General features: G+C 37.9%; 1 protein-coding gene across 9 annotated transcripts in view; it reads right to left on the bottom strand.

Annotated features, from left to right (window-relative positions):
• The window catches only part of tcf4 (transcription factor 4), a 243,221-nt gene that overhangs the window by 98,001 nt on the left and 131,861 nt on the right, over nt 1-13,359 (bottom strand). For all 9 annotated transcript variants that reach the window (XM_084934628.1, XM_084934630.1, XM_084934631.1 and 6 more), the window contains 2 exons: nt 12,404-12,533; nt 10,626-10,675 (listed from right to left, as the gene is read on the bottom strand). In XM_084934628.1, the coding sequence (XP_084790754.1) occupies nt 10,626-10,675; nt 12,404-12,533 (180 nt within the window). The remainder of the gene's footprint in view (nt 1-10,625; nt 10,676-12,403; nt 12,534-13,359) is intronic.

Raw genomic sequence — 13,359 nt, 5'->3', positions numbered from 1 at the left:
TTTACCAGTGATGCAAATACAGCAATTTGTAACAATGTTATAAAAAAAGACTGGACATTTTATGTTATTTTTATACATGTCAAAGCTGCATGCGAGTGCTCTCTCTGTCACCCCTCCTTCTCTGCAGCCTCCTTCTCGTTTCATCTTCTGCCAAGGCCGGGTACAACGCCGCTAATTTGAGCAGCATGCTAACACAGAAACGCGCACATGCAGACACTTCATTTTCAGCACCACTTCACACACGAGGAGGTGAGGTCACTGTGTGCTTTTCAATTTTTTTTATTTTTGTAACAAAGTGGATTCACAGAAACAAGTGCAACCAGTTTGACCAAAAGACAAGAGAGTAAACACAACTTAATACTTTCTGCAGGCTCGCAAATATATCTCATAAATCTGCCTTTATTTTTTTAAATAAAAAAAAAATTATTCTTTCATACTATTAATGTTTCTGTTCTACTGTTCCAAAATATAGAACAAATTGGGCTTTCTAATTATTACTCTCTCTCTCTCTCTCTCTCTCTCTACGTATGTGTATATATATATATATATATATATATATATATATATATATATATATATATACTTGTGTTAATTTGGTGCAGCTTCATCCAAAACCAAAATTAGTTGGAACCACGAGTGTGAGCCAGGATTTATCTCTCAGCATCACTGCTGCACCTCAGTAATGCTTCTGAGACTGAATGGGAGGAAGTCCCTACAAATGAAATCTGACCTGAAATGCAGATCACTACAGCAGCACAGGGTAAGTCTGTCCGCATACTTTTGGCAATTGAACTGTTGCCCAAAGAAAAATAACTTTTTCCTTATTACAGAATTATACAATTTTTGATCACACTTTTCAAACCCTGCGTATCTAAAACCACACAGCTGCCTTCACACGATGCAGGAAACAGACAACACAGCAGTTCACTGGTAGGCAGCCTCTCTGTAGCATCTGGGGTTGTCTGAAGGGGGCAGTATGGCTCACTAAAAAGTTTCCCTGTACCCCCCCTCCAACCACCACCACCACCACTATTGCTCTCCACTCCCCCCACTCTTCATCCCTCCTCCACCCGCGGCCCACCGGGGACCGCCGGCTCTCCTACTGTGCCTTCTGCAAGACCTGGCTTAATTTAATTAACGCTGTCGACTTTAAACAAAACCACATCTGAGCCGAGGAGAGAGAGAGAGAGAGAGAGAGAGAGAGAGTGTGAGTGAGTGAGTGAGTGAGTGAGTGAGAGAGAGAGAAGAAATAGCCAGAGATGGGAGCAGATCGCCCTGGTCAGATCACCGAAGAGGATTTAATCTCAGGGTTTGAAAATATTTACCCTACAAGGAGTTGTGTTTTTGTTTTTTTTAAATAAGCCACATAAAATGTTGACACCCCAGGAGTCCTTCTTTAAAAGCCTAAAATCAAAGGAAGTGAAGGTCTGTCTTTAAAGGCTTCTGCTGGTAGGGAGCTGAAGATGAGACTCTTCACACTCTGGATCCTTTAAATTAGAAATTAAAATACTGAATGATGAGCTTCAGGTAAAAATGCAATTTTTTGGCTGTTTGGTATTCTTAAAAGTCAAATCTGTTGCCTTGTTTTTTTTGTACAAATACACTTTAAGTGCTTTAAGTGTCATTTAGATTTGGTGACAAATGAGTTACAGATTAAAAATAATCACATATTAACTTTTGCTAAAAGAGGTGAAACCTGTTGTTAAGATATTTTACTGTAAAGTAGGAAACCTCCAAGATAATATCATAATAACATACTCTGAGGAATAAATGATTTTTACTACATCATGATGGATAAAATGTAACAATTTCAACATTACTGAATTATTAAAAAGCTTTTCCGACTACAAACACTTTTTTACTTTTGAGAACCCATCATTTATAGTATTGAAAATTAAATAATGTATTGTGCTTTGATTTAAGGTTTGCTATATTTATTGTCTCAATTTTAAAGAAAAAAAATCCACAATCCAAAGCTATAAATAAACAGATGCCATTTTTCCAGAATGTGAAAATGTAAAAATAATATTCACATTTAAACCCTGAAAACAAGAAGTCACACAGGATGAATCTGTAAAACATGGCTGCTCCTACAGTGGTGGATGTTTGTGTGTTTGTGTGTTATTATTCCCCCTTCAAAAAAAAAAGAAGGAAAAAAGCTACAAATGGACTAAATAATAAAGATTCAACAAGCACATACAATTTATTTCCACTCCCTTTAACAGCTTCATCTTCACGGCTTCATTAGAGTCGATTTTGGGGATAATCTTTATAACTATGACTGTGTTTTATTATTAATTCAGTCAACATTAGCAAAGCTCCGAGGAGGAGCTGGAGACTTTATCAGCTTGGACGACAAATTAACAAAAACAATGATATCTAAAGCAGGGAAAAAAAGCAGAGAGAGCTGATATACTCCTAACACCAAACAAAGAAAAACAACAGCGAGACGGCACTCTGCAACCTGCTAATGTTAGCAACTGATGCCTAATTTCCTTTTGATTACAAAGACGTCCCACGCTCTCCTCTCAAGTGACGTTTAATTGTTTCTCAAAGTAAATCATCAACTCAGCAAACAAAATTTGACAAACAACAATAACAAACTTGTGGCGCAGGGAGACAAAAAAAAGAAAAAAGAATTAATTAAAAGAAAGAGGCCCATCGCCCGCAGTGGAGAGATGAGAGAAAACAGTCAAGACTTTTTGCTTAAATGAAGTGCACTCACACGCTGGAGCATACGGGAGGGCAGCAACACAACAACAGGGAAAAACAAGTCAAATTAAACAATGTACAGATACAGAGAGTATCGACGTTCCTTAAACATAGAGAAAATCTCACCGTAACAGCCAATGAATTAAGGAAAGATGGCAAAAAAGGCAAAAAAAAAGCATCTTGATCTAATGGAAGTTGTCAAATATCACTGAAACCAAGCTGAAAGATGCTAAACTTACACAAAATATTCCAGAAAGCATTAGTCCATTTACATAAATACATTGTGTCTCAAAACATCAAAAAAAGTTTAATTTGAGACTAAAACACTGTTATTGTTTCTAAAGTCATCAAATTAAGTGTACAAGGCACCAAATACGGAAGTGTTTTAAATGCAAAAAAGAAATAATCACTGTATGGCCTAGAAATCTGCTGCTACTGCCCCTAGTGGCCACTTATCGATTTATGTCGCTTTAAAACAACTAAACTGCACAAAGACAGTAAGGCCAGAGAAAACACTGAACAATATGACTCAATATTAAAACTCAAGTATCCTCCCAAATATATTTCTGATTCTGTCATCTTGTCACTTCATATAAACTTGTTTTCCCCCCAAAATGGCCCATAAAACAATTAAAAATCATACAGAAATGATCTAAGTTAATTAAAGTCAGCTGTTGAGCGTTCATCTAATTCTAACAGTAGAGCAAAAAATGAGAATAAAACACATCTCCTTGGCTCAAACACTGTCTGGACCACCATCCACTATAGAGAGTACAGTCTAGGTGTTGCTAATTAATAATTATGTATCAGTTATTAATACCCAACACAAATAACCTTCAAATAATATACAGAGTTTGCAAACGTCCCTCAGCTTAGTTGTTTCTTTTTGCCTGATTCTTGATTAAAGTGATGAGGACCTTGATAGGTAAGGACATTTTGTGGGGTCTTCACTTTTTCCAAGAAGGTCACTATTAAGGTTACTATTGACCACTATCTAGGGTCAACTGTGTGTACATAGTATTATTTATATATTGATGTAATCATCCTGTAATCTCCTTTCTAAAGCTAAGCGATTCCTTGGTAGTGAGTCCATATTTGGCACAAAAATGTGAACTACTGACTATGTTTGTTCCCAGCAGTGCAACTTGGTTGCTCAGGAAAGAAACACAAATTTGGAATTTATTATCATAAAGGCTTTAACTTTGCAAGATAGACACTTCTTTCCAGCACTGAAGTCAGCACTGGGGCAACTCTTCATTGCCAACAAGGACTGGGGGAAACATTAAAACCTCCAAGAGCTCTCTCAATGTACATATATTATCCCATTTTATTTTAAGACAAATATGAAAAACAAACAAACAAAACAATCAAATAAACAATGAAAAATGGCCTTTTCTTTTAGGGAACTATAGGGAGCGAATCTGTCAACACGAGACTCGGGATGTTTGGATGGAGAAATGTTTCCACGCTGTTTACTCAAAGCCATTTTGCTCACAAAGAGAACTTTTGTTTTTGGCCTTTCTGTGTCTCCATAGAATTAGACACACACACACCCTGTGTTTCTCCCTCTCACACACACATGCACACACACTAACATTACAGGCATTCCTCTGTGAAGTCGTGTTTGTAGTCTGAGCAGGTGCAGGCTGGGCAAAAAGCGTGTGCGTGCGTGTGTGTTTGTGTGCGCATGTGTTTGTTATTTCATGTCTACGGTTTCTGACACAGGGCGTCATCATTTAGACAACCAGAACATTGTATGTATGTATATTCATTCTTCTCCTTTATAAAAATATTTCTATAAAATCCACAAGCTATTGTTTTTTCTGTCAGACGTTGGTGCAGCTCCACGGAGAGTCCTTGTGATGTTTGTTCACTGTGGTTGTTCAGTACACATGTATAAATATAATATATAATAACAATAACAATAGTATAAAAAAAATCACCAATCACTCTCCCACAGTATTTATTAAAGGAAGATGCATTTTACATTGATAATAATAAGCTGACCTTTGACCTTACAATTTTTTTAAATGTTGTGTTAAAAACATACATACTAACTACAAGAAATAAATTTAAAAAAGAATTAAAACATAAAAATTTTAGTATATGTTAAAACATGTATGTGATACATACACCTTTTATATTTTAACCAGTAACATTTAGTCAGTCATACTGTATAATCTACACTAATTGTACACAAAGATATATTCACCAGCATCAGTAATGTTTGTTAAATTATACAATTATGTTTGGCTCAGTGTCTCTGCTGTCAAAAATGCTTTTACGTCTGCCCTACAGTAAATATTTTAAGGCTTCTGGTGAAGACACAGATCAGAAAGTAAAGGGTTTTAACCCCTAAATATGACAGCCAACCACTAAACAAACATAACAATTTCACACCTTACATTAAGTCGTAAATATAGAATCATTTGTAGTGATTAATTTATGGACATAATCAATGATTTAGAAGAAAGAAATTCAAATTCAGGATTTTATCCTTTAACATTTAAGCGTTTGCTCCTTTAAACTGAAGGATTTCAATAAGTTTAACTGATGTTTAACTTACACAAGAGCATCCTGCAGAATCAACACATACAGTTGCTGTAGATGACTGAAAAGTGACCCAAATTATTTGAAAAGGAAAAACAAAAAGCAAGAACTCGATTGACAAAAAAGAAATCCTTATCAAATCATTTCAGAGTTCAATTTACTGCATTAAAAAGAATGCGGCAGGCAGCTTGCTTGGCTGCTGGAGGCAGGAATGAAAAGACGCCTCAGCCTCCTTGCCGTTGCTGTTGGCAGCAGTGTTGGAGGCCGGACCATTCGGGAAAAAAAAAGACAGGGAAAAAAAAGAGGAGCAGGAAGGATTTCTGAACAGACACCCAAATGCTCAGCTCTAAAAATCAAATGGGAAAACTTGCAGGAAAATTCTTTGTAGGGCTGATCCGAGGTTAAAAATAAGCAGCTGACAGGCTTTATAGGTTCAATCCCTACAGCAAGGCACCAACTATCAATTTCATATGGAATGTTTTGTAAGAAACAAGAAACAGTCTGGTAAGAAAAAACAGATCTGCATCCCCTCCTGGATTCATGCAAAAAAGAAAAGAAAAGAAAAAAAGGGGGCTCAACACATATTTATTTATTTACTTAAGAAAAATCACAACTGCATGCAAGCCAGCTGTTTATTCTGGCAGTACGGGGTATTACCGTGTTATGGTAATTCAGGGATGCCGTCATTGCTCATATGAGTGACACTACACACGTGGACAGCGTTTATCTTTTTTAAAAAAAAGGTCCGAAGTGTTTTGGTATATACTCAGCCTCAACATGAACATAGATACATAGACTAGAGGAGAGCATCTATGTTGCAGGGATGCACAATTTATATAAAAGCTGTGTAAGTTTTATATTTTTTTGGGGGGGGGGATTATTATAATGAAATACCCGTATATAACAGTTAGCTGTTACCTGCAGCTGAGACCTGTTTTTATTTTATTTTTTATCTCATACTTATTAACATTTTGATGAATGCGCTCAATAAAAAGTCACGCGGTATTAGCCACTAGCTGTTCCTCTTTGTTCGCACTCTAATTCTGTTTAGGCCACGATATCTGGGTACACAACACAAAGATCAGACGATGTCGATGTTTTCAGTGTCACTAAAACACTAAAACACACACTTTAACATTGTGTTAAAGTGTGTGTTTTAGTGTTTTTCTCAGAAATACAAAGTTTAAATCTCTTCCCTCCCTCTCTAAAATGTCTAAAGTACATCTCAAACCCAAACAGAAGCGATTATGAAAATGAACACCTGTCAGCAATGCTTTTTCAGAATAAAAGCCAGAGCTTCAGACGAGGCCGGGTGCTGAAGCTGACTCATGGCACGACAGAACCTGGGCCTTGTGCAATTCAAAGACACCTAAAATACAAACCGAATGCATTTAAGCCCTACAAAGCTCTCGATTCACTTTCTGCTCATAGCCAATGCTCGTGCCAAAAAGCTGGTGGAAAGTGCCTTGGAATTTATTTTCCAGCAGGGGAACCAACCTCTCCATTTCACAGGCACTAGGTCCTCTCCTTGTTCATTTTCTCTACATGTGAACGGGAGGAGAAGGCAGGATTAGTCACATCACAGAGGTGGCAACAGAGACACAACGGAGAGAGGAGACAGCTCAGACATGAAGGCGAAGTAAGTGCAGAGAGATCCAAAACCTGGATCACCTGGCTGTTGACACTAGACTTTTACAGCTGAACAACTCAGTCAGACATGAGTGTGAGGTTTTTATCCAGCGCACAAGTCATAGGAAGGTTAGAGACCAAAACTCCTGAGCAAGCTGGCCAATAGACAATCCGCTACAAGTACAAAACAGAAAACTCAAGATGCTGTGTGGTACAAATGAAGCTGAGCTGAGACTGAAAGGTTTACATGACATGAAATTGTGGAAAAAGTAGCAAAAATGATCCCTACAAGCCAACCCTGTCCTGTTTACATTTAAGCTACTGATCTGCACCAGCAAACATGCCTTGAGAGGAACACAGTGTCACAAATGCTAAGGTAAACACATGAACTACGGCTAAGTCAGTTACGAGTTAGGAGTCAGTTATTACTGATTCAGTTGCGATGACTGAACGTGCAAACCCGTTCCATCACGACATTAAAGATGAACGTAGCATCAAAGTGAAATCAATACCAACCTGCTGGCTAAAACCTGCATACAGTCTGTGTGTATGTAGAAAAACACTTTACTGACAACTTTATAGGCCGAATTTGTCACTTAAAGGGATGCTAAATACAACATGAAGCTTATTTTGGAAACTATTTTGGAAAATGATGATATATCAAGGTGGTGTCTCTTGGATTCACAGTGAGATGTGCCCCATTTTCATGGCATCTGATTTTAAAAAGGTAACATGGCAACAGCAAAAGTCCCTCAGTCTGAGGTTTCATGGTAGGACTTCACCAACAATCGGGTGACATCTTGATGGCTACGCCGATCTTTCAGGTACAGCCTACAGTAAAGTTGGTATGGGTAGAAATTTTAATCTTTAGTTTTTAGATCTAGTTGCCTGTGTGACTGACACCACTGGTCAACAGCATTACGTTTTACTACCAAAGTAATATTTGGTAAATAAACAGGAAGTTTAAATGAGCTTAATTAAAGTGCTCCATGATTAATCAAGATTTTGCTGTCCCATAGTTTGACCATTTCAGGGCAAATCTCACTGCGTATAAACAGCACAAGCTGCACTCCATGTTTTGGTGCAGGACTGTGGTGTGGCGAGAATTTTCCAGATCATTTACAATCAGAAACTCCAGTTTTAACTCGTCAGACTTTTTGTTTTTGCATTTTCAGATTTATTTCCACAGGGTACATATTCACACAGTGCTTTTATTTTGAAAATATTTTATAAATGAAAGCTGCCTGTCAATACCAGAATTTTCAAATAGTGCACCAGCAGAATTCCTAAAAATCCTAAAGTGTCAGAGATTGTGCAACTGGTGCAAACAATCACATTTACAGGGATTTGCAGGGATGTGTCATCAGTCAGACGATATATACTCAAAATCTGTCGGTCTTGATGTGAGGTTTGTCCAATCCTTGTTTTGTCTAGTCTTGTGGTAAAGCTCTATCAAGATATGAAAGGAGACGATGGCTGCTGCCAATGTTCTTCATTGTCTTTACCGCAATATCTATAGCACTTGTTTAAGATTAGGAAGACACAGTGAGCATTCACTTCAAATCAACATCTTTCACTCAAGAGTGGCATGCAGGACTCAGTCCCCAATCTGTGTACGCAAACTATACACATAAACGCTTTCCAACAAACCCTCCAGGCAACTTTTTTAGTAGAAGAAGAAGAAGAAAGAAGAAGAAGGAGAAGAAGAAGAAGCACTGAACAAACAAGGTCTAAGTTGAAACAGATGGACTGGTTTAAAGTTTTCACTGTTGCAGGGTTTACTGTCTTTACTTCTGGTATAGAAGAACAATGGCTCCCACTGTAACAATGTTTTACACCATAAATGTTACAGTGATATCAAGATGAAAAAGAAAAAAATCCTGTTGTGGAGTTGAAGAAATGTAAAAGTAACTGAATATTACAAAAAAAGTTTTTGTAATATTTTGGGATGTAACTGGATGGTAAATTCCTGCTCGGCAGTGGCAACTGTTTGCCGTCACGTTTTTATTCACATGCACCCAAGATGATCAGGGTTAACCTGTTAAGCAGACTGCACACTTCTTCCTCCCCGCTTTTCCTTTTTTCCCCTCCTTTTTCCCTTCCTCTTCCTCCCTCCCTCTCCCGGCTGGTGCAAGCTGATGTAGACACAGAGAGGCGGAGGAGAGAGGCAGGAAGCGGGGACAAAGCAGGCCAAGGCCACAGAAAGGCGGACTCCCGCCGAGCCAAAGAAGCGTCTGACATGCCGTACATTCAGCCGTCGTTAACTGGCCATTAATGAGGTCACCGTCGAGGAAAAAAAAACTCTCGACATGTATAACACCTCATAGTAAGAGATAGAAATAAATCTAATGAGCGCCAGATCCGTGAAAGAGCTATAACATGTCAGTTTGAAATGCTGAATTTATAAGACAAAGAAAAAGAAAAAGACTGAAGACAAAAATCCACAAGAGTGCAAAAAAGGTGAACAAAGAAAACACAAACTAAATAATAGAAGTTCTTATTCTTAAGTTGAGGAAGACTCCAGGAACACAAAGGGAAACAGCTGCTTTGTTCCTGAGTCAAACGGCGTCCCTGCGTCAGGCCTCAGAACAGCAGCCGGGGTCGATTCAGCTTTGGAGGAACCAATAATCACCAAAAACGGATCTTTTGTCTCTGTAAGTTTGATCATATTTACTGTTGGAGTTTTCCCAGTGTGCATTTAGTCTGCTTTAGCCAAAGAACACTAACTATTCACAGGCTCTCAGATATCTCTGGCAGTGCAAACAGCTCAAACATTCAAAAAACAGCAAATCCTTGAAACTTTGGTGCACTAAACTCATCCTCCACCATCAAACTGATTGAAGGTTGATTTTTTTCTCAGCTGATGGACGAGTGTTCCTGCTCGTTCTTCCTCTAACTAACTAATGAATATTTTGGGGAAACCTGTACAAAGTTAAGTCTACAAAAAAAGCTCGTTTGTTTGCTAAAATGTGCGTTCAGCTTCCATTTCCTAATGCAGGAGAACAGAGTCTTTGCTTCCTTTATAGGATTATTTGTCTGAATTGAAACTCTTCTTCTTTTGATTTGTAAAAAGACAAAAACAAAACAAAAAACACCACATGTACGACAAAAAGCCGACAGCTGTTTGTGTCCAGCTCGGCTCTGACAGCATCTTCATTTCCACAGATTTCCAAAGCCAGCTGATGTGCTAGTTTTTCGTTTTCAACAAGTTTTGAGTTTCTTTTAGGTTTTCTGTCCTTTTATACCTGCTGAAAAACTCCATCCATTTAAACCAGCTGCTGAGTTTCAGTCCAAAATGTCACGAATACAACTGAGCAAATCAATTCAAATTAAAGAATAAAACAGATTCTTTACATATACAGTTTTTATGTGTTCATAGTCATGAAAAAAAACACCTTTCGGGCATCATCTCGTGTTTTTTATCCTGTGAGTTTTCTAAAAACCAGACATTAAATTGCTAAAAATAACTATTTATGAATAGAAACAAAAAAAACCAACGTGACAACAAAAAAGCCAACAGCTGTTTGTGTCCAGCTCAGCTCCAAACAGCATCATAATCATCCAAATGTACACAGATTCACAAAGCCACGCAACGCTTGCTTTACCCTTTACTGACACAAAACCAGCTCGCGGATTACAACAGAATGAGCAGCCTCTTCATGGCACTCGAGCAGAGACAACAGCTCAGAAATAATATCTGAAATATCACAAAAAAAGAGCATGTTATCACTTACCGAGGACGGCAAGCCAGGAGGGACCTTCCGCACTTTTTTTGTGTGAATTTCTAAAAGAGGGGGAAAAAACAATAAAACAATAGATGATGGTTTACCAGGCAAAGTGGCTTTTATTGGTCTTTTAAAAGACGCTTTTTCTTTTTCCTGGGTCGTTTGAATTTAATCGATGAGCTGGAGAGGAAAGAGCAAGGCCGATATATTTACAAAGGAGGCTTTCACTGCAAACAAGTACGACACAATAAGATGCACGAAACACAAAGACTGGATACGAAAAGAGACAGGGTCAATTATTTCCCCTTTGGTTTTATAAAAACAGGGCGTGCGGCTTTTGACATGTTTATATTATTTTTCAGGGTTTCTCTCAAGGGGAGCGACGAAGCAGTCTATTAACTTGGAAGGTGAGACTTTGATGGAAAAATGAAAGAGCGTCATCCTTAGAAATTGGCCTCGAGACTCGTGTGCATGTGCGTGTTTGTGTCTTCTCAAGGCTAACGCTACCAAGGCTACCTCCACAGCCGCTATTGTCCTGCTTTTCAAAAGGCTTCCCAGAATTTTCCTCTCCTAAACACCTCTTTGAAAATGCACACACACACACAGAAAAGACAGGACAGTCACATATTTGTCAGTCTTCTAGAGTGTCCAGGTTAAAATAGTTCACTAGTGTCAACGCAAATGAAGGCAGGCGATTATTGACATCCTGCTTTCTTGTTGCTGTTTTAGTCTAAGCTTTAGTTCAAAGCCTATAGGAGAAAATGTCAAAATTAATAGTCACAGTTGATTTTATTGTTACATTTCAGAAGGTTGTATGTTTATGGTTTTAAGAGAATTTCAGAGCAAGGTAAAACGATTCAAAACAATTAACAAATGACTAAAAAGTAACATCAATAGCATCCAGTGTTTCAGGAACACAGTGGAGTTGCACATCAGGTTTTTGCTACCAGCAAAATGCAAGCTGATGATAAAAGTTTTTTAAAAAGGCGTTTTATTTCTTGTGGGAGCCACAAATTGCCACAAGTTGTTTATTAAAAATGACAACAGCACAATAAAACCTTAGTCATACTCATTTTTAGCCTCTTTGGACAGATGGCTATCCCAACACAATGTAACACAACCTCAACCTAACAACACACCTAAATGATGACTCATTAAATCAATGCAAAAAATTCCCAGCTACCCAGCTGACTTTTGTAGGACACGGTAAAACCAAAAAGAAAGAAATGTTTCTGTTTGTAAATTTGGAAACCTTAATTTCTTTTTAATCTCATATATGAAATATTGATTGGTCATCAATAAAACCATCAAAAGTTCTGGTTTCTAATTGGCTGACAGGTGGCCGCTGAAATCAAATAAGAACAAACGTCAAATAAAGCTCTTCTCTGCCACTTATGGTGACTTTTAAACTGCTTCAGCTTCTACAAGCAGGTAACTGAGCGGTAACACTACCTGCACACTGCGGGACCCACGTGGAGCCACTTTATGTACCGACAGGGCGGATGGAGATTTCCAATGAGTGTGTACTTGTCATTTGCTAGTTTATTAGATCCACCTAATCTACAATCTATGTGATAATAAAGACATATTTGTGTGGCTATAAAAATAACTGCAGGATTAGATGTATTATCTTCATTTATTCATTTATTATTTATTTGTAAGTTAACATGTCTAGTAGTTTCCTTGTTCGTGCTCTTTAGCTCCTCTTTTAATTGTCGCGATAGAGAAAGGAGCTACTGGGACAATGTGAGTGTCTATAGCAAATATATTTGTGTGCGGCTTCTTACCCATGGTGTCCATGTGCAGCGTTCTCCTCCGCGGGTTGGAGCTGTAGTGCTGGTAGTACTGACCGGCCGGCTTAGTGGGTGACGCCGCACCGGGACTCCCCAAGCCCAACTCACCACCACCCAGTATGGACTGGTCGAGAGACATCAAGACACAGAGAAAGAGAGAGAGAGTTAATCAAACTCATCATCGAGTGGAATCATGTGATCATGTGGACCCGTGAATAGAGACGAAAACGATGGTTATCAAGGCTCCAATGGCGAGACACAGCTAGTCACAAATTCAAATACTGCCTGACAAAAAATATGTAGATACACATCTTCACAAACAGATTTATTTGATGTATCTCGGTGTTAATTTTTAGATCCAAATAACACAAAATCAGAGGGATTTAAGTGAAGTTCAGGCTGTTTGAACTGTTCTAAACATCTCAACTTCATTGTCTTGACAAAAATATTAGAAAAAAATGAAAAAATTCAAAGTAAGTTTGTAACAACTGAATGTTTTTATTTTTTTGTAGTGTAGAGGAACAAGAAAACAGAACCTGGAAGGTATCAGAAGTGTCAGCGGATCAAAGAGTTAAGTATCACTTGCAGTACTGACCACTGAAATATGAACACCGGTTGAAACAAAAGGTTTTGATCACTTTACACCAGACAGTGAAGTTCATGTTAGACTGTTGAGAATTTATTGTAGTATCGTTATTCTCTGTAATATTGGAATCGTTTGAAAAGTAATTAGGTGGAAAGGGAAAAGAAATTGTTTCAAAGGTATTAATATAGACAATTCAGTGTATTTTTTGAATTATTTATTAAAAAAAAAAAAGTATTTTGAAAATAATGGAAATGCTAAAAGAACAGAACTGAAATGTTGTCTGGAGTCCTGAAGAACATAACAATGGATGTTAGATGTCTGTAAATGTAATGAATCGAATCATCAACATGTTTAACACACTGCA

Source organism: Perissodus microlepis, chromosome 7 (genome assembly GCF_051167445.1).
Source record: "Perissodus microlepis isolate ML-2025 ecotype Zambia chromosome 7, ASM5116744v1, whole genome shotgun sequence".
Lineage (NCBI taxonomy): Eukaryota > Metazoa > Chordata > Actinopteri > Cichliformes > Cichlidae > Perissodus > Perissodus microlepis.
Note: the sequence above shows the minus strand (reverse complement) of the source record. Positions and strands in the feature narration are given on the sequence as shown.